The sequence below is a fragment of the Gracilinanus agilis genome, chromosome 1, assembly GCF_016433145.1.
Source record: "Gracilinanus agilis isolate LMUSP501 chromosome 1, AgileGrace, whole genome shotgun sequence".
In the NCBI taxonomy this organism is placed as follows: Eukaryota; Metazoa; Chordata; class Mammalia; order Didelphimorphia; family Didelphidae; genus Gracilinanus; species Gracilinanus agilis.
In genome coordinates, this window is record NC_058130.1 from 148,103,536 (window position 1) to 148,130,572 (window position 27,037).

The 27,037-nt window shown below is 39.4% G+C and overlaps 1 protein-coding gene across 2 annotated transcripts in view; it reads right to left on the reverse strand.

Moving 5' to 3' along the window:
• Window positions 1-263: 263 nt before the first annotated feature.
• The window catches only part of SLC5A11 (solute carrier family 5 member 11), a 46,489-nt gene continuing 19,715 nt past the window's right edge, over window positions 264-27,037 (reverse strand). For both annotated transcript variants that reach the window (XM_044658208.1, XM_044658214.1), the window contains 8 exons: window positions 19,909-20,114; window positions 15,198-15,333; window positions 11,618-11,725; window positions 11,007-11,157; window positions 10,279-10,447; window positions 7,580-7,795; window positions 7,133-7,298; window positions 264-1,892 (listed from right to left, as the gene is read on the reverse strand). In XM_044658208.1, the coding sequence (XP_044514143.1) occupies window positions 1,687-1,892; window positions 7,133-7,298; window positions 7,580-7,795; window positions 10,279-10,447; window positions 11,007-11,157; window positions 11,618-11,725; window positions 15,198-15,333; window positions 19,909-20,114 (1,358 nt within the window). In that variant the 3' untranslated portion in view covers window positions 264-1,686. The remainder of the gene's footprint in view (window positions 1,893-7,132; window positions 7,299-7,579; window positions 7,796-10,278; window positions 10,448-11,006; window positions 11,158-11,617; window positions 11,726-15,197; window positions 15,334-19,908; window positions 20,115-27,037) is intronic.

A 27,037-nucleotide genomic window follows, 5' to 3' on the forward strand; every position in this document is an offset into this window, starting at 1 on the left:
AGAACATGGGGCTAATCTTGGAAATGCTTAGAATTCCTTGGTTTTTCCATAGCTCACACTTATAAGGGACTAACTCAGCCATTTCTCAACATTCATTTCCAAAGAGCCAAAGTTACTGTGAGAAAGAAAATGAAACTTTCTCCAAGCATTCCTTTAAGAAATGAGCCTTGGGAACAACCACTTACCCAGAGACTAGGTAGGCTTGAATGTGAGAATGCCCATTTCACAAGTATGCTATGTTGGGAGGCCCGAGAACACCAGTGTGTGAGCTGGTAATGATTTTATTTAAATGTCACAGAACATATACGGATGAGACTGGAAAAGGGAGAAAGTCTCAACAGGTTCTTTTTCACAAATGGGCCAAGGGATACAATATAAATATGAACATAAACAAGTAATTTATACATTATGAGCTTTCTGAAGAGGAAAAGGGCCTGAACACACACTCACTCACTCTCTGTCTGTCTCTCTGCCTGCCTGCCTGTCTGTCTCTCTTCTCCCCTACCCCAAAGCAATTAAGAAAGAGGAAGAAGTTTTTTTGCTATTTAAGTAGGGAATATGTTCAGACTAACAGTGGCTCATCGTTAGATTAATTAAGGATATAGCCCAATAGTAGAGGGATTGGCCATCTTATAGTAAACATTTTATAGGGGGTATGGAACTGGATCTTTGTCATCCAAAGATGCCTTTTTTTTCCCCTTGAGGGTGAGGGAAAGAGGTTCTGTAGGTTAACGTCTCTTCAGTCAGGAGACATCTACAGGTTCCATAGCATCTTTCTTAGTTGTAGTCAGGTAGAGTCCATTCTCCATCAATTCCTCAGATTCTATTTAAGCCTACCTGGTCAAGAAGGCTTACTGAAGAAGACCCATAGTATAATCCACAGAGCCTAAGAATATTAGAGCTGGGAAAAGGACCCTTATAATCATCTAATCCAATCTTCTTTCCTCCTTTACTCCCTCTCATGTATACACACTATCTTATAAATGAGGAAGACAAAACCCAGAGAAGGGAAATGATGCCCAAAGACAGGAACAGAAGTGGATTTTCTGATTAAGGACTGCATTTATAATTTCATTAATATATATTCCCCAAATGAGTAAGTTCCCTTCTTGCCACCTTCTCTATGATTTATTGTCTTAGAGTTGCTTTATTAAGTGAGAGGCCTCAAATAATAGCCATTATGTATCAGGCAAGACTTGAATTCAGGTTTCTTGGCTCCAAGGCCAGCTCACTATGTCTCAGTAAGCAATAAAAGTAAAATGGGTAAAGCATAAATACAATATAGTGTTCACTAACCCCTTCACTTAGCAAAGCTCCATCTCATTTCATACCCAATTCATGGGCATCCTTTAACAGAGCAAGGATAAATAACAGCAATGGATTTTTTGTCTGTCATTTAAAATCTCTCAAATCGCTGAGCTATGTGAATTTTTCTAGCAAAGGATTTTAGAAATGAAGACAGCTTGTCATCCCCTCATATCTTTTTGCCTCTTCTCTCACAGAAACGCAGACCTAAAATTCATTTGTATTGAAGGTCTAGAAAAAACTGACACCACAGTGGTTTTTAAAAAAACAAAATAAATTCTAAGTCACCAACTGTTTTGTTTTCATGAATCAGAAAATTAGGAAGAGTAAAACCTTGAAATTCAGCTAACAGTCTTTCCCTTCCATCCCCCAAAGCCATCCTTAGGCAAAGTAGGCCCAGAGGAAAATGGCAGTGCTGATACAGATGATTAGGTTGATATCCAGAATCCTTCTGACAAGAGAATTTTCTTCTAAGGAAGCCACAATAGGTTCAGGTTTCTTCATCGATGTTTCATTAGTCTTGCTGTCCATTCCACAGAGCCAAATGATGGCTTTCTTCACTTTGGATGATTTTGCAGTAACATTGCCTAAAACAGACAATCCACAGTTAACAAACAATGCCATGTTTGATCTCTCCTGGGTTGAAGACCTAGCTGTGATGGTTGGATTAAACACCTCGTTTTTCCCGTTTCTCTAGTCATAAAATGACAACTCTGCCTTTTAGAGACAGTGAAAACTAGATATGAAGTCCAATGTAAACTCCAAGGACAGCGGATCCCCCTTAGCGGAGTCTTGTGGTATAGAGGAGTGGGGCAATTTATAGGGGAATGTGGTATGGCTTAGGGTCCTCCTCATTGAACGACCCGTTCCAGAAAGCCATATGCCCTGCCTGGGCCAGGAAAGACTGACAGAGGGAGGATCAAAGAGCATCGTGATGCCTTCTGAACAACTAAAGGTCCTCAGCAAACCAGTGTGAAATCAAGGGATCTCTTCTCTACAGGATGTGTTCTAATACAACCTCAGCAGCAGCACTGCTTCCAAAAGAGGGCTCAGAAAAAGAAAATAAATAAAAAAAACAAAAACAAAAAAAAAGAGGGCTCAGCCTGATGGAGAGCCCCTCTAAAGAGGGGCACAATCAAGTCTCTAGGTCGGAAGATGGCACTATGAACTTTTAGCTAGAGACACCGATGGGGACTAAGTGCAGGGATTCCTCTTGGGGATGGAAGAGTGGGGAAGAAATGTGATAGCTAAGATGTATTGTCTCTAGTGACTTCAATGCAAATATCAGAGAACAGTTAAAAATGTTAAAAGAAATAGTTCAAGATCAAGAAATGAGAATAGACACTTATTTACGCATTTCACGTGATTAGAGTATGCTTCTTTTCTTCAGGAAGTAAATTGGAGGGTGCTGAAAATGAAGAACAGCAAATAACACCCTAAAAAAGGAAACTTTTCCTTAACAATTAGGAAATCACTAGTTCCCACTGTAGGAGTCATGTCTGATTCAGGGGTTTATAAAAGGAAGGGAATGTAATAAACATTTCTCTAGCACCTCCAGCATGCCTGGCACTGTGCTAAGAATTTAAGAAATAGTATTTCATTTGATCCTCAAGATAATCCTATAACTATTATTCCCATTTTAAAGTTGAGGAATTGAGGTAAATGGAGGTTATTTAACTTGCCCAGGGTAACACAGTTAAAATCTAAAACTGGATTTGGAATCAGGAAGATCTGCCTGATTCCAGACTTAGTATTCTATCTGCTACACTGCCTACCTGCCATGGGTAATGTATAGATTATCAACTTATTAGATCAAAGATCAAAATTTTTACCAAATTATAAGAAATAATAAAAATAAGGAGATATAGTGTGGAAGCAAAACAATTCTAAACTAATCTTTTTTTATCTCCCCTAATCCTTACCTTCTGTCATGGTATCAATTCAAAGACAGATCAGCAAAGGTTAGTCAACTGAAGTTAAGTGACTTGCCCAGGGTCACACAGCTAGGAAGTGTTTAATGTAAATTTGAATGTAGGGCCTTCTGTCTCTAGACCTGGCACTCTAACTACCATGCTAAGGAGCTGCCCTCAACGAATCTTTAAAAAATAAACTATCAATGCAGGAAAATGAGAAACAAGATAAAGGAAGAGACAAAGATTCAGTTGTATTATTCTACGGATGTTTAACCAATATAAAGCATTTACCACAATGAAGAGGCTAAAACAATCTAAAAAACAAATTGGCCTCACCACCCAGAGAGATATAGAAATAAAGACAATGCTACTATAAAGGCAGAGAAGTAGACAGAGTACAGGACCTGAAGTCAGGAAGAATCATCTTCCTGAGTTCAAATCTGGTCTCAAACACTTTCTAGCTATGTGGCCCTGGGCAAGTCACTTAACCCTGTTTGCCTCAGTTTTCTCATCTATAAAAGGAGCTGGAGAAGGAAATGGCAATCTACTCTGGCATCTTCATCAAGAAAATCCCAAATGGCTCATAAAGAGTTGAAAATGAATGAAGGGACTCAATAACAACAAAAAAGTATAGAGAACAAACTCATTTGTAAAATTTTAAGGAGGATTGTCAAAGATGATGGACAATGTAATCACATAAAACACTGAGAAAGTAATAGGGGGAAAACCTAAGAAAATACAGTATACATTTGAAGATGAAATTCCAAGAATGACAATAGACACCCCCCACGCCAAACAGCCTGATGTGCTCCAATGGAATATGAAAATGGCACTAAAGTATACACAAAGATCAAGAACAGATGAACCAGATCAAGTCTATAGAATGGAAGTCCATTCAGGATGTGACACAATTTTGAGGCCATAGAGGAGTTTTTAACCTTTTTGTGTGTTGTGGAGCCCTTTGGCAGTTTGGTGGAACTACGGGCTCCTTTTCAGAAGTGTTTTTATGAAGAAAAATCAATTATGCTGAAATTCAGTTATCAAAATATTAAAAGAAACAAGTTTAAGGCTTCCAGATTAACATCACTTCTTCAGATATTTGAGAGGGGAGATAGCAAATGAATTGTGTATTATTGCTACTGGGAATGGGGGCTGGTGAGAAAGCAATGGAGAGTCATATCAAAACTCCTGAGATATACAGATAGATATGTGTATAAATACTTTCTTATCTCTACAAATTCTTTAGAAACTTACACACATTGAAGGATGAATGATAAAAATATGAAACAAGAATAGCAAGCTTTTGCAAATGGTACTCTATAGCAAATCCTATCTTTACATCAAATATTTGACTGAAGAGTACAGAAATAAACAATCTCACCATGTTTATTTGTTGACCATAAAAATAAAATTGACTTGAATGAGCAAAATGAAAAGGCACTCCTCAAACAAGATGTTAATCATCAATCATATATATATGCATATATATATATGTTAAGATCCTAAAAGATTCCTTCATAGGTGCAACAGAGATAATTGCTTTTAGCTCTGATGTGAAGAATGTCTTGTAAACCAACTAGAGAGGAGAGATGAGGTCTCTATAAATTGTGAGGTTCCCTAGATGCTTCTCTTTGTGTATGACTGCTGATTGCATTAATTGCAACATTTCAGAGCTTTCTAAATTAGATTATATTCAATCAAAGAATTTCTACTAATGACTCACACAGGCAAAAAACCAAAGAGATGAAAAATGTCAGACTATGATATACAGTTGGATGGATGGTCCATTGAGCTAATCCTTCTGTGTGGAAATACATATTAATATTAATAATATATTAATATATTATTTACTTTTTTTTTTGGAAAGGCAATGAAGATGGACAGTAAATTGGGCCCAGAACTGAATAGTAGGAAGAAAGTGAGCTGGGTTATGTGTTAGAAATTTGTAGTACTTTCAATGACCCCAAGCTTCTCTTTGAAACAAAGACTTGTCTTGCTAATGAAAGTATTCTTTAAACGATGCTAGATGAAATAGTGTAATCTATAAAGAATCAAAATTAAGCAAAGGGAAATGGAGATCTGCATGTTGGGTATAGACGGTGGAATATTACCAACAATTTATTGTGTGTATAAAGCAGTGTAAAAGATATTCAAGAAATATATATGACTAAAGGAGATGGGCTGCCCATGTAGCTAGAAAGTAATAATATATCATAGTATCATAGTAAGCCCATGTTGCATACTGGCTCCCATGTATTTTAAAGAAAACCTCAAAAAGGCAACCAGAGCAATGGAATGGAATTCCAAAGGAAATCCAATGTGGAATGTGGAATAATGAATAATTGATGGTACTTAAAAGGTTTCTCCAGTATGGATGCTCTTTCCAGATGTAGAGTCCAACCTCTTTATGCCTTAGGAGATGGCTTTCTTGAGTTGTGGTGCCCCAAAGTCATTGCTGTTTGCTGGCCAACCTTCTGGAGAATAGCTCCTTCATCCAGAGACATCATCCTTTGTCAGCTTCTTAAGCAAAGCCTTTCCTTCTTGGTGTAGATCCTACTTTTGATACTCTGGAGCAGTGATTCCCAAAGTGGGTGCTACCGCCCCCTGGTGGGTGTTGCAGCGATCCAGGGAGGTGGTGATGGCCACAGGTGCATTAATCTTTCCTATTAATTGCTATTAAAATTTAAGAAAAATTAATTTCCAGGGGGCTGAGTAATATTTTTTCTGGAAAGGGGGCGGTAGGCCAAAAAAGTTTGGGAACCACTGCTCTGGAGTAACCTTCAAGAAGCTCTACACATTTGTCACATGAATGAGGGGCTTTTACAAGGGTCTTTCCTATATTCTACCTCATTTGTTCCTTCTAACACTAACTATTTTTACAAATAGGAAAACTCATAAAGGCTAAGTGACTTGTTGAGGATGTGTTGAGGATTGATCCTTGAGGACCTCAGATTCATGGGCTTTGGTGGCCCCAGAGACCATAGGATTAAATGCTAAGCTGTGAATCTTCTCCCTTAGCATAAAGAGAGACACTGGATGGCCATACTTGAGACTCTCTGTAAAGACCTCATTTATCATAAATCACCAAAGGTGCTTGAGAAAAAGCCCCTCACAATGGGAGTATCAAGGCAAAAGGGGAAGAGAGAAAGGTTGCAGATATTTGGGAAGAGATTCCACCTATCAGAGTGGAAAGAAACAATTCTGTAAAGGACTATATAAGAAGTGACCTGAATGGGGGGAGGGAACAGCTAGATGGCTCGGTGGATTGAGAGCAAAGCCTAGAGATGGGAGGTCCTGGGTTCAAATATGACCTCTGACACTTCCAAGCTGTGAGCTCCTGGGCAAGTGACTTAACCCAGCTGAGCCCTTAACACTCTTCTGCCTTGAAACCAATATTAATATTGATTCTAAGACAAAGGTAAGAGGTTTTCTTTTTTAATTGTGCATAAAAGCTTTTGAGGGCTTCTTTTGTCATTATTCTATTGAACCCCAAGAGCCCTTTTTTTGAGATCTGATTTCAATTTGGACTCTCGGGGCTTTAGGGAGTAGTAAATAGACAAGGAATATTGGGCTCACTTCACAGAGGAGGGACATCGACTCCTCTAGGAAGGAAGAGACTTGTCTAACCTGCTCTTTCGGGTCAAACTTAACTGAGAACCTAGGTGTTCTGATTCTGAACCCTGGGTCCTCATGGCCAGGACATTCCTTCACAGCACAAACATAATTCATTTGAGCCTCAGGTCTGTATCTTTAAACAAAATATTTTAATATATTTTTATATATTTAAATTATATATTTTAATATATATTAAAATTATAGGTTTAATTAATTATTATTCAAAGAAATATTAAATAAAATATTTTATTTAAACATTTTAAAACCATACAAAAGTAGGAAGTTAAGGGTTAACTTACAGCTCTGAGGTTTACAAACAGTATCGTGGGAGATCTCCAAGTTGGCGCTGGTGCTTCTGCCCTCTGGGGTGACACTCTTCGAGGTGCTCAGCGGTACTGGGTCTGCTACTACCTGTTCCTCTTGGATCCAGGCATCGTGGCGAGTGAACCAGGTCAAACGACTGACCTGGGGAGGGAGGAAGCAGCCCGTGAGGAGTTTCTCAGGTTTTCCCCAGCTCATACTACAGTCTGTGCATCTGCCTGGAAGTACAGGAGGAAGAAACTGCTGCCTGTCCCACTTTCTAATGCCTTCTAATAACCACCAGCAGAAACTTCCTTTCAGGGCAGCCTCGGGCAGCGGGGAAAGGGAGAGCGCCCAGGTCCGCCGGGAGACTCCCTGGCCTTGACCAACCTCGTCACCCCGGAGGCCAGTTGGGGCCTGAATTCCACAGCCAAAGCCAAACGTACCATCTCTTTAGAAGGCGGCTCTGTGAACCAACTCACTGTGACCACAGTGACCAGTGTGATGATGGACAGGATCATGGAGAAGTAGAGGTAGTGAATGTACCTCACCACACCTGGACGCTCATCAACCTGGTCACATCGGGGCTGCACATAGATGAAGTCCAGCACCAGCCGGATCATGCCTATGGACAGGCCCACCAGCAGACCCCAGAAGGCCCCCTGTCAAGCAACAGAAAGTCATCTTAGAGTCCAGAATCCTAAGCTTGCTCTTCTCCAAGTGGAGAAGAGCCACGAATGCTCCCTTACACCTTTTGCTGTGCTTTCGTGTCGTTTATCTTTTCTAGATCTGACATTCTAGGATGGTGTCACCTGGAGACAGGAAGACCTGAGTTCAAATTTGGTCTTAGATGTTTCCTAGCTGTGTGACCCGAGGCAAGCCATGTAACTCTGTTTGCCTCAGCTTCATATTTGTAAATTGGGAATAATAATAATAACACCTTCCAGAGTTTTTGTGAAGATCCAATGAGGAAATATTTCTAAAGCACTTAGCACAGGGCTGGCACATAGCAGGTATTTAACAAGTGCTTATTTTCTTCCTTCTTTTTTTTCCTTACATCTAAGTTCTAAAATTTTATGCTGTCTGAGAGAGAGAGACATTTCTTTTTTAAATAGTTCTAGACGATGTAAAATACATGGGAATCTACTTGCCGAGAAAACCCAGGAATTATATGAACATAATTATAAAACACTTTTCACATAGAGTCGAATCTAAACAACTGGAAAAATATTATTTGTTCATGGATAGGCCAAGCTAATAATCAAAATGATAATTCTACCTAAATTAATTTACTTGTTCAATGCCAAATAATTCTTTTATAGAAATAAAAAATAATTACAAAATTCTGTCTGGAAGAACAAAAGGTCAAGAGTATCAAGGGAATTAATGAAAAAAAATGAGAAGGAAGGTGGCTTATCAGTAACAGATCTCAAACTGTACTATAAAGCTGTAATCAAGAGCTTGGTACTGGCTAAGAAATAGAATGGTAGATCAATGGAATAGATTAGATACACAATATACAGGAGTAATTGACCTTAGCAGCCTACTGTTTGATAAACCCAAAGATCACAGCTTTGAAATAAGAACTCACTGTTTAACAAAAACTGCTGGGAAATTTGAAAAACAGTATGGCAGAAACTAGGTATAGACCAATATCTCACAACCTCTACCAAGATAAAGTCAAAATGGATTTATGATTTAGATATAAAAAGTGTTGTAACTAAATTAGGGGAACATAAAATAGTTTACCTGATAAATCTTTGGAGAAGGGAAGAATTTATGACCAAATAAGAGATAGAGAACATTATAAGATGTAAAATGAATAATTTCAATTATATGAAATTAAAGGTTTTGTACAAACAAAACAAATGTAACCAAGATTAGAAGGGAAACAATAAACTGGGAAAACGTTTTATAACAAATTTCTTTGATAAAGGTCTAATTTTTCAGCTCTATGGAGGACTAAGTCAAATTTATAAGAATATAAGCCATTCCCCAATTGATAAATAGTTAAAGTATATAAACAAGCAGTTTTCAGATGAAGAAATCAAAGCTATGAGTAATCATATGAAAAAATGTTCTAACTCACTCTTGATTAGATAAATGCAAATTAAGGCAACTCTGAGGTAATACCTCACTCCTATCAGATTGGCCAATATGACAGTAAAATGATAATGTTGGAGGGGATATGACAAAATTGGGACACTAATGCATTATTGGTGGAGTTGTGAAATGATTCAGCCATTCTGGAGAACAATTTGGATCTATGCCCAAAAAGCTTTTTGATCATGTAACACCACTCCTAGGTCTGTATAACAAAGATATCATAAAAAAGAGGAAAAGGCCTACTTGTACCAAAATATTTATAGCAGCTCTTTTTGTGGCGGCAAGGAATTGGAAATTAGGGGAATGCCCATAAATTGGGGAATAGCTGAACAGATTGTGATATATGTTGGTGATGGGATACTATTGTGCTATAAAAAAATATGATGATTTTGGAAAAGCTGGGAAGATCTATATGAACTGCTGTAGAGTGAAACAAGCAGAACCAAAAAACACTGTAAACAGCAACAGCAGTATTGTACAACTATGAAAGACTTAGCTACTCTGAGCAACTCAATGATCTGGGACAGTTCTGAGGGGCTTATGATGGGGAATGTTATCCACTTAGAGAAAGAACTGTTGGAGTTGGATGGATGAGGATCAAAGCATGCATCCTTCACATCAGTGTATTTAATGAATTTTGGGGGGTTTTGGTTTTGTATGAGTCTGCTCTTATAACAATGACCAACATGGAAGTGTTTTGCATGGTATAGCCCAGTTCAAATTACTTGCCATCTCTGAGTGGTAGGGAGGGGAAAGAGAGGGAGGGAGACAGTTTGGATCTTATAATTTTGGGAAATGTATGTTGAAAAGTATTATTACATGTAACTGGAAAAATAAAATATCTTTGAATTAAAAAAAATCCTTTTCTCTGAGATCCCTACCAGTTGTGATCATCTATGTTCTCAGACCCACTGTCCCCACTGTAGCTGTGATATTCTGCATGCATGGAGGCCTTCTAGTGGCCACATTGGATGTCCCAAAGCCCTTTTTCAACTTTGACACTAAACAATATTACAAACATAGAATTCACAAATTCTACCTTTTCATTCGTTCGCTTCCAGAAACAGCCCAAGATGAAAACAATGGCCACTGGAGGCTGCAGGTAAGAGCTGATGGACTGGATATAAATGAAGAGCTGGCCACCTTGGCTTGCCTGTACCAACGGGATCCAGAGGATGGACACCACAACCAGCAGCAGCACAAACAATCTGGTCCAGCCAGACCCCACCCAGAGAAAGGTCCAACATTAGTTCTCTCTTCTCTCCCATTACCCATTTCTGGGGAAAGGCCTCCCTCTACCCATTGAGCCAGAAAATTGTGGGGTCAGCCTTGAAAGTCAAGATGGTTGGGGGTGAAGGTAGTATCATGAAACCTTTCAAATCTGTCATGGAGGTGTTTATTGCTTCACTTAATGTAATAATGCAGATATTCTTTAGTCTGTTTTTTCCTCAGTCTCAAGGTTAGTGGCCTCAACCCAAGAATGCCTCCTAGTCTGGACTCTTGACCAAGATATTTCCTGTGTCTGAAAGAACTCCCTTCCGCCTACCCCATGATGGCAGGGGTTGCTAAAAGTTCCCATTCAACCACAATAGTAGAATTACTGATTGGGTTCTACCTCTAGGAACTTGAAGTTGATTACTGTATCTTTCAGCTCTCTTTCTTCCCTCCCATCCAGCATGGATTGCTCCCTTAGTCTCCTTCTATAAAGGCTATATGATTCTAAAGAGGGTCAGGGTTTGTGGGGTGAGGTCAGCATCATCCCCTCACCTGCCCACAATCATGAGTTCCCATTCGGAAGATTTGGGCCGAAAATGAAGCCAGAGATCCATAGTGAAGATGGTACTGGAACTATTAAAGATGGAGGTGAGGGAAGACATCAGTGCAGCCACCATCACGGACATCATCAGTCCCCGGAGCCCTGGGAGGCAGAGGAAAGACCACAAGTTCCTTCTTGGCAATAGCTGTTACCCCCTAATTTCTTTCTTCTTCAATCAATAGCCTCCAGACCCTGGCAAGACCCAAGTCCACAACCCAAGGTCTTGCTTTTAGCAACCCTTGCCATCATGGAGTAGTGGAGAAGTAGGTAGAGAGTCCTCTGGGTGATGAGAAGGACCTTGATCAGCTCCTCTTAGGATGAGGCCACTAGGTTGTCTTTTTCGTTTTGTCTTGTTCTGGGTTAGGAGTGATACTTAAAAGTATCGCAATCTAGTCTCCAGAGCTTGAAATCCAAGCCTCAAGCTCACAGCTGGGTCCAGCAGAGAGCCCAAACTAGCTTAGAATTTAGACCAGTCTATAACCAGACCTTAGACTAGGACAACATCAAACGAAGAGCCCATCTCTTTGTTCTAGTCCTCATGAGAGATGGGGAGGCCTCATACCTAAGGGCAGGAGCTCCAGGACAAGTTTGGGATAAGCAATATCAGAGCATCCAGCAGAGTTGCCACAGATTTTCTGGCAGATCTCAGGAGTAGCACAAGCAACCAAATCTGTAAAGGAAAACACATAGGGCAGAGCTAGGTAGACATGATTTGGCAAAGGCTGAGGAACCTTGAGCTCTGGGCAGGTCCAGCCTGCCTCAGACCAGGGGTCATAATGTAGGAACTCTAACAAGGCAGGGATCCTTCTTAGCCACCTATAAAGCTGGTCCTGGATCTGTGACTCTGTCATGCTAGTATAAATGGTACAGTGACCATGACTGATTGACTACACAGATCACAAGGGAAAAAAAATTATCTGGTACCCCAGAAACTTCCAAAACCCCTTCTTACTAGATCTCCACAGTGAAGAAGACTCAGAAATCATTAATATTCCCCTTTTACAAATGGGGAGACTGAGACACAAAGGTTAAAGAATCTTGCCTAGTCACATTCCTAAAATGATAGACCAAAGACTGGAACTCAAGCCTCCTGACTCTCCATCAGAACAAAAGGAAGACAAGGGCAGAGATAGCTGAAGTCTTTCCCAGGTGTTTCTTTTCCCAACATCCTTCAAGTTTTGGACCCTCCAGTAAAGAGAAGTTTTTAAACATGTCATGGCCATGTGAGTAGGGACACAAAAGGAGTCTGGTCCCATGGCTGTAATTTGCCAGCACCATGGGCAAGGGCTATGAGAACCTGGCACTGAAGCCTCCAGCCATGTAGATTCCAATGATTGCCTCTTCTGGTATAAAACAGCCAATATATCAACATTTATTAAAACATCTACTATGCGCTAGGGGCCATGCTAGGTAATGAGGACACAAATACAAAAATGAGTCAGTCCCTGCTCTCAAGGAAATCTCTATTGGGAGAGACAAGATGATCACATATAATTATGCACAGGATAAATGCCAAGTAGTTTAGGAAGGGAGATTAATTTCCCTTCAAGTTAACCAGATGTTGACAAGATGAACACATATAATTATGGGTAGGATAAATACAAAGTAGTTTAGGAAGGGAAGTTGACTTGTCTTCAAATTAACCAGAAATGAGGACCTTTTCAGTTTTCTATGTCATTTCTATGGTTTAATTGGTTGGTAAATGTTGCTCTTTTTTGTGGTTTGTCTTCCCAATCCCACCCATGCCTATCACCCTAACCAGGTCATTCCTCCACTCAAATACCTTTAAAGGATCCCTGGTACCTAAAGGGGCACTAGGTGACACAGTAAATAGAGCACTGGTTCTGGAGTCAGGAAAAAACCAAACCAAAACACCCTAGTTCAATGATGGCGAACCTATGGTACATGTGCCAAAGACAGCACACAGAGCACTCTCTGTGGGCATGCACCTCTCCCCCCAGAGTTCTTTACTAGAAAGGCAGAGGGACTTAAGTGGAGCTGTTCCCCTCCCCCTTTCCACTGTGCCTGGACATATTTTCACATCCCCCACCTCTCTGCCTAGCAATCCTGTGGGGGTGTACAGCGGGTAAGGTGGCAGAGCTGGGGAGGATGCTGGGGAAAATTCCCTTCCCCCTCTTCACCTGTGCTGAGAATATTAACCCACTCCTCTGCCCAGCAGCTCAATGGGAGTGTTTTCTCCCTCCCCTGTGTGGGGTGGGGGTGGGGGACACGGCATGAAGTCTCTGGGGGCAGGGCATGGCACATGGTGTTTAAAAGGCCTCCATCACTGCCCTAGTTCAAATCCAGTCGCAATCACTTATTAGCTCTCCAACTCTATGCAAGTCACTTAACCTCTGTTTGTCTCAATTTCCTTACCTATAAACGGGGATAATAACAGTACCTACCTCACAAGGTTGTTATGAGGATTAAATGAGATAATATCTAGTAGCGGTTAGTATAGTGTCTGGCACGTGTAGATGCTATACACAAATGCTTACTCTCTTCTCCTTCCCTTCCCTAATGGATGAAATAATCTGCCATTTAAGACTCTCTGCAGTCTGTCTCTGATCTCCCTTTATGGCCCTATCTCACACTACTCTCTCTGGATTCCTCATTATTCTTCAGATACGTCCCACACTTTTCTGCTTCTTCACAATCTGCCTCTTTTCTTACATCCAAAATTTCCTTGTCTTGATACCAGCAAGCTGACATCACATCTACAATTTTAAACACATCACCAAGTTTCAATGGCTCTTCCTTCATGAAGCCTTCCTCATTCTTTCTCGATCTCAGGGAGGAGACATTTCTTCTTCATCAGATCTTAAAGCACTTTATTTCTTCTTGGATGTGTGTATACCATATTGATCTTTGCAAATGTCGAATTTTCTCTTTACTAGGTGAGAACTTCGATAAGATGCTGGACTAGATCTTATTTTCCTTTGTATAGTGAGTATAGTACAGTACATGGCAAACAGAAGGTGTTGAAAACATTTGGGTGAAAGAATGAGCCAGTGAATGTTTCTTCAGCTACACAAGGGGCAGTTGGGACATGATGTTCTCTCCAGCCCTTTCCAGCTTTAAATTCTCTGATCCTATAAACCTTATTAGAAAAATAGCCTCAAAGAATATCAGAATTAGAGGAGAGTTTTCAGATGCGCCAGTCTCACCTTCTTGTTCTACAGATGAAGACTCCTGCCTACTCCCAGGTCAGATATTTTTTCAAGGTTTCTGGCCAATGGTGCTACCTGGAGGATGGACCACTGTTGAGTTAATGCTTGAATAAGGCCGTAACGTAATAAAAATAGAAGATGAATTTCTTTTGGAGATAAGTTGGCATGGGCCAGGGAAGCAACTGAAGAAAAATGATTCCAGCCACCAGGGAAATAAATCCAAGATGCCAAGGCCAATTCAGTTTCATAGGATCATAGATTTAGAGCTAGAAAGAGTCTTAAAAGATCATCTAATCCATATGATCCACTTTTTAGCAAAATTTTATTCTGAATTTAAACACCAGAAAAGAGTATTTCCATGCCCAAAGCAGAACACAAAAAGAGAATTCTGCATAAAAACATATCTCTGCGTCAGACTGCTGGCTTTAAAAAAAATATGTGTAAATCCTACAAATTACTTTCAAAAGTCCTACTTTTTGTACTTCAAAAGTCCTGCTTATCCTATTTGTCTCTACTTCTTATAAACTTCCGTTTTCTTGTGTATTTAAAAAAAGTCAATGACCCTCTCTTCATTACTATTGTTATCCTGACCCCCCAATTAAAACCCAAGAGAAATGAGGGGGAACCCTTATTACAAATATGCACAGTCAAGGAAAAATGAATCCACACTGTATCCATGGCCAAAAATATTAGTCTCTTTCTGTACTTTGTGTCCTTCACCTCTTAGTCTGTAGGTCAGTAACATGTTTCATCATAGGTCCTTTGAAGACATGCCAACTGCCTCATTTTAAAGATAAGAAAATGAGGTCCAGATATGTTAAATAATTTGACCAGGGTCCCACAGGGAGTAAATAGCAGATCTGGAATTTGAACCCAGTCCTCTGATCCCAAATCCAGTGGTCTTTCCATAGTTTATAGTTCAATTGGCTTGATCGATAGTCTGTATATGATTGCCCTCCCACTCCCTCTCACCTGGGAAGAGAACTCGGCTGACCATGCCAGGCATCACCATCAGGAAGAGAGGCAGCACCTTCAGGTATGCGGCCATCAGCGAGCCCCCCTTGGCGTGGGAAAGATTTCTGGCAGCAAGAGACCGTTGGACAATCACCTGCAAACCAAAGAGGGCGCTTGGGAGGGCACAGGAGCAGCGTGGACAAGGGCCACTTACTCAGCCTGAGAATACTCTCCACAAGTGGATTGGAAAAGATGAGCGTGCTATCATTGCCAACTTTGTTCATTCTTATTTTGAATGTGATGTCCAGCAAGGAACTCAAAGGGAAAGAGGTCTGAGGTTCCTTCTCTAGGGGAAAATTCTTCTAAGTCCATATAATCATATTCTTATCACTTTTTTAAAAAAGCCTTATTTTCCATCTTAGAATCAATACTGTGTATTGGTTCTAAAGCCAAAGAACGGTAAGGGCTAAGCAATGGGAGGTTAAGTGACTTGCTCAGGGTCACACAGCTAGGAATTGTCTGAGGCCAGATTTGAACCCACGACCTCCCATCTCTAGTCCTGGCTCTCAATCCCCTGAGCCACCTACCTGCTCTCCTCACTTCTAAGTCTTCCTACACAATTCCTCTGATGAAATATCAGGCAGAAAGAAGATAGAGAGCCCTTACTGTCTACCACACTATTCATTTTGCCACTTACTTAATCTGTGGTCTTTCACTGTCCTCGAATTCTTTCTTTGGTGCTTGGGCTACTGTGTATTACTCTATTACTATTAGTAGCATCTCTACAAAGCAGGGCTTCATAGGAGCAGGGGCTAGATTCCCTCTTCTTTCCAGTCTCGTTTCATTGTATTCTCCTTAAAGCGGGCTTCATTTCAAACTTGTTTTCTAGCTGTCCATCTCCAGCCCCTGCACCTTTGCACAAGAAATGCTACCTGTTTGGATTAATACTCCTTCTTCACTTTAGTATCATGGAAGTCCCGGATACCTTCAACTCCCACCTCCTACATGAGCTTTTTTCTCCGGTATTCAGTTGATCTCTTTCTTGAAATTACCTTGTATCTGTTATGTGTTTCCCTAGCTGTGAATAGTAACATAAAAGTTCCTCAAGGATCAGGATGGCTTATTTCTCATCTTTATATCCTCAGTGGCTAAGACAGTGTCTTATAGACAGTAGGTACTCAACAAGTATTTCTGGAATTAAATTTGATTGAAACAAGGAGCTCTGATTGAGCTAAGGCTAGCCCTATGTCTAAGAGGTGACATTATCTATTCTTAACAAAGGCATGATGATGAAGAAAATAACAATTTTTAAAAAAGAAAATAACAATATTAAAAAATATATATATTTCAAAAATCTGATGGGGGCAGCTTGGCAGCTCAGTGGATTGAGAGTCAGACCTAGAGGTGGGAGGTCCTAAATTTAAATCTAACCTCAGACTCTTCCTAACTATGTGACCCTGGGCAAGTCACTTGACCCAAATTGCCTAGCCCTTTCCGCTCTTTGGTCTTGGAATCAATACGTGGTATTGATTTTAAGACAGGAGATAAGGGTTAAAAACCAAACAAACCTACTGTGTGTCAGGAACTCTACTATTGGCTCTACAAATATCAGTCCATTTCATCCTTGAAATAACCCTGGGAGGTAGGTCCTGTTTTTAATCTTCAAACTGAGACAGGCAGAGATTAAGTGACTTACCCAGGGTCATGTGGTTAAGAAAAGTGAATTCAGGTGCAATCCCTAACTGCCTCTAGAAGTGGGGGGGAAACAAAGGGGTAAGAAGGACCAACATCCCAATACCTCATGAGTGAGATGTTCATGTTGTTGTTCCTTTATGGCATTTAACATGCAGTGGGTTCTCATGAGACTGAACACATCTGTTTCGATTCGAGACTAAATATAGTGTTCCAAAAGTCTTAGTGCCATTTAAGCACTAGACAATAAAAGCTTTAAATGGCACTAAGACTATTGGGACAAAATTTTTGGCAAGATTCAGTATTATTTGGGCTCGTTAGCAGTACTTTTGCCCTCCATCCTAGAGTCAATCAGGAGCTTTCAATGAGATGTGATTTTTGCACCAACATATAATCACTGAATCTCTGTGTGAAGAGGTTATCTTATCTAAACATGAACAGAGCCAGAATTCCTTTAAAAATATACCCATGGGATTGCTTACTGTCCCAGGGAGGGGGGAGAGAATTTGGAACTCAAAATTAAAAAAAAAAGAATGTAAAAATTATTTTTATATGTAATTAGGAAAATAAAATATTATTTAAAAATAAAATATTCCCAAGTGGTCATCTGATGACTCCTTAAAAGCATCCAGTGTCAGGAAATACATTATCCCTTGAGGCAGTTCATTCCATTTTTTGAATAGCTCTAATTATTTGGAAATTTTTCCTTATACTGAGCTGAAATTGGTCTCACCCTGTTCATTTTGGTTTTATCCTTTAATGTTAAGCAGAATAAGTCCACATCCATTTAGAGGAAGCTAGGTGATACAGGAGATAGAGTGTTGGATTTGGACTCTGGAACACCCAAGTTCAAATTCTTCTTCAGAGACTTACCAACTGTATAACTGTGGATAAGTCATTTAATCTCTCTCAGTCTCTTTTTTCTTCAAGTTCTTATCTTACATTACTTTGAATGTCTTAGAGCTCTATAGAGGAGGCAGCTAAGTGGCTCAGTGGATTGAAAGCCAGGCCTAGAGACAGGAGATCCTGGGTTCAAATATGGCCTCAGACACTTCCCAGCTGTGTGACCCTGGGCAAGTCACTTTACACCCCCCCCCCATTGCCTAGCCTTTACCACTCTTCTGTCTTAGAACCAATACATAGTATTGATTCTAGGATGGAAGGTAAGGGTTTTAAAAATAAAGAAAATAAAATGTATTGCCCAGAACTTAATAAAACACTCCAGGTGTTTTCTGACTAGGACAGAATAAAGAGACATTATCACTTCTCCTGCTCTGAACACCATGCTTCTATCATTAAGTCAATGCTCACGTCAACCCTTTTCCCTTTTTTTTTTTCCTGGGAGAGGGGAAATCATGTTCTACTGTTAACTTATAGTGGGCCAGCAAGGCACTAAAGCTCTTAGATCTTTTTCATATAAATGGTTCTCCAATCATATTTCCCTGATCTTTGTTCTTGATTTGATTTTGATAAGAGTATCTGATGTTCTATTAATGCACCGTCTTCCAAAACAATGAGAGTTTTCAATGAAGGGAAGAATTCTGCTGGTTGATATCTTATGAAGCATCCAATTAAATATTGGAGTTTTAATGACTTCTTTTAATTCTTTCTGTCGTGGTTTAACATTAATACAGACATACCAATTGATCCCCAAATTTGTATCATTACATTTTAAGCAAGGATCCCAAAGGAATTTTTTTTTCAGCCATAGCATGTCTCAAAATCAATTTTCTACGTTAGGGAAGAGCTGTAATCTGCAGCAAAGGAGAGATTCCCCAGAGGGGTAAAACTGCAGTTCTTTGAAGTAAATGCTTTTGAACAGTAGAGGTTAGATTTCTTTTTCTATGGAAACACATCTCTTAAAATGAAAAAAGAATGAAAACCAATGGGAAAATGAGATGTGATTCACAGATACTTGAGTACCCTAAAATGTATCAACCAAAGGTCAAAGGGTTTGAGGCCATAAGTGACAGAGATTGAAGGGCCCTCCAGAAACCACCTAATTTGCATCTCTTTTCCATTCACCTTTAGGCAGGTGAATAATTGAATTAGTCAGGAGAGATGATTGATTAAAGGAGAGGTGACCAACGCATGGTCAGCAACACTCTCACGTGGGGATGAACCAAATTAAAATATAATTTGAGAATTTATTATATTGGAGAAATACTTGGGATGAAATGCTTTCAAAAATACCTTCTTTGAGGATCCTTTTCCCCCCTTAAATTGACCTCTTTTGTGATATTACTTTCCATTTATTTTTTTAAAACCCTTACCTTCTTTCTTAGAATCAATAGTGGGTATTGGTTCTAAGGCAAAGGAGAGGTAAGGGCGAGGCAAAGAGGGTTAAGTGACTTGCCCAGGGTCACACAGCTAGGAGGTCAGATTTGAACCCAGGACCTCCCATCCCTGGGTCTGACTCTCAAATCCACTGAGCCTCCAAGCTGCCCCCCTTTCCATTTACTTTTTTTTCCTTTTTTTTAAAATTTTAAACCCTTAACTTTTGTGTATTGATTTATAGGTGGAAGAGTGGTAAGGGTGGGCAATGGGGGTCAAGTGACTTGCCCAGGGTCACACAGCTGGGAAGTATCTGAGGCCGGATTTGAACCTAGGACCTCCCATCTCTAGGCCCGGCTCTCAATCCACTGAGCTACCCAGCTGCCCCCCCCCCCCCCCATTTTCCATTTACTTTTAATAAAGAAAGTTAAATTATGTTGAAAATGCAATACTGTTCACCTACAATGAGAGATACTATCTCCTTAACAGTTATGTTTCTCCTCTCCCCCATTTTGCTAAAATTGGAATTTTGCATTGTTTTAAATAGCATTAGGCAGGTAGGAGAGAAGAAAGAAAGAGGAATCAGAACAGAGTACCAAGAAGACACAATGAGAAAGAAACAGTCCCTAGAAGAGAAAGTTTCTTTAAGCAAATAGAATCCAGAGGGAAGGCCCTTAATGACGTTAAGTTGAATCACAGAATTAAATGAATGTGCTGAAATAAAACTATGCATAGCGAACATGCGAGTAAGGCTGCCCTGTACCTGATCAGTACACCAGTACCAAAGTGAAGGAACTGACATTCCAAGAAGGATTCCTGGCCAGGGGAGATCCGAATTTACAGGGTCTCGGAAAATATGGAAAGCATCATCTCTAGGCAACCCACAGCTGTTATTTGCACTCCGATTGCTGGCTACAGCTGTGAAGTATTTGTCCTTCAGCCCTTCCATACCACCAACTGCAGCAAAACCTATAATTTAGAGGAGGTATACATTAGATTGGATTGACTCTCGTCTTTTAGATCTGCTGCTTACAAGATGATGACTAAAGCTGAACAAATGGACCAACTCAAACAATCAGTCAATGAGCATTTATCAAGACATTCCCTAGCATGGGTCTCTGCCTCCATAGATTGAATATGATAATATTTTAAAGTTCTTAGCACAGTGTAGGGCATACATACTTATTCCCTTCCTTCAGTGGCAAGAGCAGTGGATCCAGGCTGGAATTCTGACTTTGCCACTTACCAGTTGTGGGACTTTGGGGAAGTCACTTAACATCTCCAGGTCTTAGTCCTTCAACTGTAAAGTGATGGGACTGGACTAGAGCAGAAGTTCTTAACCTTTTTTGGTTTTATGAATTTAGCAGTGCTAAAGCCTAGAGACCAGTGATTCCCAAAGTGGGTGCCACCGCCCCCTGGTGGATGCTGCAGCGATCCAGGGGGGCAGTGATGGCCACAGGTGCATTTGGGGGCGGTGAATAACTGTAAGGGGGCGGTGATAGTATGTGATAGAAGGCACTAAGTAATATTTTTTTTGGAAAGGAGGCAGTAGGCCAAAAAAAGTTTGGGAGCCACTGCTACAGACAATCCTCAAAATTGTTGTTGTTGTTTTTAAACCCTTACCTTCTGTCTTAGAATCAATACTAAGTATTGGTTCCAAGGCAGAAGAGTGGTAAGGGCTAGACAATTGGGGTCAAGTGACTTGCCCAGGGCCACACAACTAGATAGTGTCTGAAGCCTCATTTGACCCAGGACCTCCTGTTGATAGGCCTGACTCTCTATCCAGTGAGTCACCTACCTGTCTGTAGTGTATGATTTTAAAATGCTTAAAATAAGAGGGTTACAAAGGAAACCAATTATACTGAAATTTAGTTATTAAAATAGTTTCTAAAAAATAAATTTTTGAGCCTTTTGGGGCAGAGCCAGATGGTGGAATGGAGAAATTATTTATCTAAACCCTTCCAACATTCCTCTCTAGATAACTTTAAAATAATGCCCCAAATAGAATTCTGGAGATGCAGAGCCAACAAAGAATCAGAGTGAGACACTCTTCTAGTCTAAGACAGCTCTGAAGTTTCGAAGAGAGATCTATAACATGAAGGCTGAGGCTGGCCTGGAGCCCACGTTATTGAAGTGCCAGCAGTGGGACTAGGTAGTCATGAGAGATGCAGTAACAGCTCCAGGGGCTCCCAAGCCAGAGATGGTAAAGAAAGTTGACAAATGGTCAGAAAGAGATTAGAGGAGATTATTGTGCTAATAGCACTTGATGTAGAATGCTGTTTGGCAACTCTATTGTTTATATCCACCTCTGGGTCATAGTTCAAAGGTAGGAATGGATACTTTTGTTTAAGAGGGATTGGAAGCCCTGAGGGGCAACTGTTTGGCAACTTCATCATCTATACCCATTTCTAGGTCTTAGTTCGAGTGACAAAGAGGAGCACTTTTAGTCAAGGAGTAGAAGTCCTGAATTCCAGTTGGAAAGGATCAGGGATCCTGAGGAGTAATATCATTTGCAATCTCAGGGGATCAGAGGCTCTTCCTGGGTAAAGACCAAAGTAAGAGTAGGAGAGCAATCATCACACCTTTCCTCAGATCACACCACCCTGGAAGCACGGAACACTTACTGACTCCCTAATGCTAGCTCTGAAAATAGCAGTATGAAAAAGCTTGAAGTTTTAGAAAATGTCCCTCCAATCCCCATGTCAGGAATAGAGACCAATATTAACATAAAGTTCCAAATCAAGAAACAGGGAGAGAAAATGAGCAAACAAGAAAAAGAACCTGACTATAAAAAACTACTCTGGTGATAAGAGATAATCAAGACACAGACTAAGAAAAAGACAATGGTACCAAAACAGCTATAAGCAATGCCTCAGAGAAAAATGTGAATGGGACACAAGTCCAGTAAGAATTTCTGGAAGCATTAAAGATGATTTGCAAAATCAAATATGAGTGGTAGAGGAAATATTAAGTAAAGAAATGAAAGCAAAGGAAGAAAAATATGAAAAGAGTATTAGAGGCACCAAAAAAAGTACTAGAGAAAAAATAAATACAGAATTGGCCAAATGGAAAAAATAAGTACAAAAGAGCACTAAAGAAAATAATTTCTTAAAAATTAGAATTGGACAAGTAGAAGCTAATGATTCCATGAGCTATCAAGAAACAATAAAAGAAAATCAAAAGAATGAAAAAAAAAACAAATGTCAAATATCTCACAGGAAAAACAACCTATCTGGAAAATAGATCAAGTAAAGATAATTTAAGAATTATTTGGAGTAGATAGATGACTCAGTGGACAGAGAGACAGGCCTAAGGACAGGAGATCCTGAGTTTAAATATGGCCTCAGACACTTCCTAGCTATATGACCCTGATCATGTCACTTAACCCCAATTGCTTGCCTCTTTCCAGTCTTCTGCCTTGGAACCAATACTTCATATTGATTCTAAGATGAGAGGTAAAAGCTTAAAAAAATTATTGGATTAAAAGCCATGATCAGAGAAAGAGCCTAGACATCATCATTCCAAAAATCATCAAGGAAAGTTATCCAGATATCCTCGTGCCAGAGGGGAAATTAGAAATTGAAGGAACCACCTGAAAGAGATCCCAAAATGATAACTCCTAGGAATATTAAAATCAAACTCCAAGGTCAAAGACTTTAAGCAGTCAGAACCACAGTCAATATCACACAAGATTTAACAATTCCACCAATTCCACATTAAAGAAGCAAAAAGCTTGGAATATGATATTCTGGAAGGCAAAAGAGTGAGGATTACAAACAAGAATAACCAATCTAGAAAAACCAAAAATAATTCTTCAAGAGAAAAAAAATGAATATCTAATGAAATAGAGGACTTTCAAGCATTCTTGATGAAAAGACTAAAGATGAATAGAAAATTTGACTTTCAAATCCAAGATTCAAGAGAAACATAAAAAGGTTAACATAAATTAGGGCAGCACTGAAAAATATATCTGTTGAGAGAGGGGATTATGGGAAATAAAATAGATAATTCTGATTACATGAAATAAAAAAGCTTTTGCACACTCTAAGCTACTATAACCAAAATTAGATGGAAAACATGAAAATGGGGAGGGGGGAATTTTGCAGTAAGTTTCTCTAATAAGGGCTTCATTTCTCAAATATATAGGGAATTGAGCCATATTTATATGAACAGGCAGTTTTCAGAAGAAGAAATCACAGCTATCAATAGTCATATAAAAAAATGCTCCAAATCATCAATGGTTCGAGAAATGCAAAATAAAACAACTCTGAGGTACTTCCTCAAAGCTATCAAATTGGCTAACATAATATAAAAGGAAAACAATAAATAATGGAGAGGATATGAAAAAATTTGGACACTAATGCACTGTTGTTAAAGTTATGAGCTAGTTCAAATCATTCTGTAGAGTAATTTGAAACTATGCCCAAAGGACTATCAAAATGTAAATACTCTTTGACCCAGCAATACCACTACTAGCTCTGTATCCCCAAAAGATCTATTTGTACAAAAATATTTATAGCAGCTCTTTTTCTGGCAAAGAATTGGAAGCTGAGGAGGTGCCCATCAATTAGGGAATGTCTGAACAAATTGTGATATATGATTATAATAGAATACTATTGTGATATAAGAAATGAAATAGGATAGTTTCAGAAAAACCTGGGAAGACATAAGAATTCTGTGAGGTGAGCAGAGTTAAAACATTTTATATAGAACAGCAAAATTGTAAGCCAAACCAACTATGAAAGACTTAGCTACTCTGATCAAGATAATGATCCAAGATTATTCCAAAGAATCTATGATAAATGATGTTATCTATCTCTAAAGAGAACCTATTGAACTCTGAATGGAGAGTGAAACATACTTTTTCTGGTACTTTATTTATTTTTATTATTTTATTTTGTTTGTATCTTTTTTTCAACCTGGCTAATATGGAAATGTTTTGCATGACTTCATATGTATAGTTGATATCAAACTGTTTGCCTTTTCAAAGGGAAGGATGGGAGGGAGAAAGATAATTTGGAACCTAAAATTTTTAAAAATGAGTCTTAAAATTTTTTTATCTTTTAATTAGGACATATTTAATAAATAAATTTTTTTAAATTTTAAATAAAAAATTAATAAGTTTACAGACCCTTGGTTAAGAATCTGTACTAGATGATATCTAAGGTCCCTTCCAGTTCAAAATTTATGATACTATACCATATTTGGTCATCTCTTTATACAGTCCAAATGAGTAAAGTTTGTTAAGAACTGGGTGCAAAAACTCTCTGAACTAAGGGATATAAGCCGCCTCAGCATCCAAAAGAAAAGGTCAAAGATCATGGTGTCGTAAATAGAGATTCAGTGGCCAGTGAAGGTCACCAAGGTCTTTGGATCCATGCCTAGCACAGTGCCTGACACATAAAAGAGATATTTAATAGATGCTTGTTGATCTCTGACTAATTGTTAAAAAAAAAAAAAAAAAAAAAAGCATGGAAGCCCTCAGGCTAAAAGCCAGTGTTCTCTGGATCTAGGCCAAAGAAATGCTGAAAAGGCAGGAAAACTGATCAAGATCAGCAGTTGTTCAAGGCCTCGGGCTGGATCTTGGGATTGCACTGGTAGAATTCCTACCAGAATTAGCAGAAAAGACAGTGGGTTTAGGAAAGGGTCTTTAAATTCATTTACATCAGACATCAGAACTGTTTTAAAGATGGATAGCTGGATGATCAGCCTGAGTGGAATCAGAGAAAGGGGAGGGGAGAAAAGAAAGCCTGCCAGGAGATGGGGGCTTGATAGATAGATATGACATTTGTCTCTACCGAAGTTATCTTTGAATCATTGGAAGCTGGTGAAATTCCTAAGGAAGAAAGTATTTAGAGAGAAGACCCAAGACAGAGCCTTAGGAGATGCTCTTATTGAGCAAGTGGTTAAATATAAAGATCCACCAAATGATCAGACAAATAAGAGGAGAACCAAGAGAGACAGGGTTATGGAACCCAAGGAAGGAGAGTGTCCAGGAGAAGGTTATTGAGTGTCAAAAGTTGTAGAGAGATTAGATAAAATAAGGACTGAGAAAAAGCCATTTAATTTAGCAATTAATAGAGAGAGTACTTTCAGTTGAGTGAGGGGAGGAGATTTTCCAAAGTCAAATTTCAAGGGACTAAAAAGTGAGAACAAAGTAAGGAAACGGAGGCAAAGAGTACAGCTAAATCTTTCAGGTATTTGGCTATGTAAAAAAGAAAAGATTGAAGACAATAGCTTGAAAGGATGGCAAAGTCAAGCAAGAATTTAAGGATAGGGAAAACCTTGGCATCTTTGCAAGTGGCTTGGGGAAAAATAAGGGGCTAAAGTGAGGATGAAGATTAGAAAAGAGGAGGAATGATTTAAGAGGATAAGCTTCCAAAAGAGAAAGGAGATAACAGCATCAAGGACACAGTGAAGGAGGGGTTTGGCAAGGATAAGGGTCACCTCCTTTTCATCAGAAAATAGGTTAAAGGAGGAGAGAATGGAAATAAGGAAGAAGTTTTAAACTATGGCCTATAAAACTCGTGAGGAGCCTAACTCAGATTAAAATGTAATTGGGAAATATTTACTAAAATATATAAAAAATACAATTGTTGTTCAGTCATTTTGGTTGTGTCAGACTCTTCATGACCCCATTTGCAGTTTTCTTGGCCAAGATATTGAAGTAGTTTGCCATTTCCTGCTCCAGTGGATTAGGGCAAATAGAGGTTAAGTGACTTGCCCAGAGCCAGTGAATGTGTGAGGCCAAATTTGAACTCAGGCCTTCCTGTCTCCAAGTTCAGTACTCTATCTATTAAGCCACCTAGATTCCTCCAGAGATAGTGTAGGAGCTTTAAAAATAGAGAAGGTTTGGAATAGTCAGGAAAAAGAAAAGGATTGTTTCACTGATTGTGATTAATTAAGATAAATTGAGGTAAACCTAGGTTGTGTGACTTTCTCCAGGAGCAGTCAGCACCATATTACTTAGGAACAGAGAAGACAGATTGATGAGAGCAACCCAAAAGGATTAGAACAAAGTTAGAATGTCAATATGGGAAAAGGGGGCAAGGGTCACTGGTAATAAAAGGCCAAAATGGCCAAAGAAAAGGTCAAGTGTGAAGGGCAGAAAAGAAGGCCAGCACAAGGGTGATGGATAAAGAGATCAGGAAGTGGTAAAGGGGCTTAGGAAGTATAAAGCAGAGGGAGAATTTAAAGGATGGAAGGTGATGGTCATTAAAAAAACTTTAGGATTCTAGATCTTGGAAGTGAATTGTGATGAGCATGACTCATCCCTCTATGTGCCCAAGTAAAGAGTAAAGAGGAAGGTCTGAGAAATAAATTTAGAAGGTGAATGGAAAGGGAATTCATCACCCAAGGATGAGGGCTGACAATTTAGATACTGCTTTATGATTTACAAACAGATTTCTACATATTAACTCATTGGATCCTTATGATCACCCTGTGAGGTTGGGAATACAAATGTTATTTTCATTTTGCAAGTAAAGAGGATCAGAGGGATCAGGGAATCAGTTGGATTCTTTCCATTAATTCATGCTGCTGGGTATCTTTGCCACCTGGCTATCCTTTGCCTTAATTGTAAGTCTAATTCTTTTTATTAGTGTGATAATTAGATTAAGTCTACACTGCCCATCTTTAGATTTAATCACCAAAGATGAGAACACCTCTAATTCTGGGAGGTCAGTAATCCATGTGTGCTAGAGTGGGTGACGAATCAGAATCAACTGACTGCCCCCTAGGTGTTTTATGAGAATCTTCTGTTGTGATTGGACATGCAAATTAGGAGGGAGGCACAAGAAGTGACCCCTTTAAGTGGAGGGAGTTGAGTGAGAGGTCTTGGGCTGAAGAGGGCTTTGCACTTCTTCTGGTTCCAGGAGGAGTGTTGGAAAGCT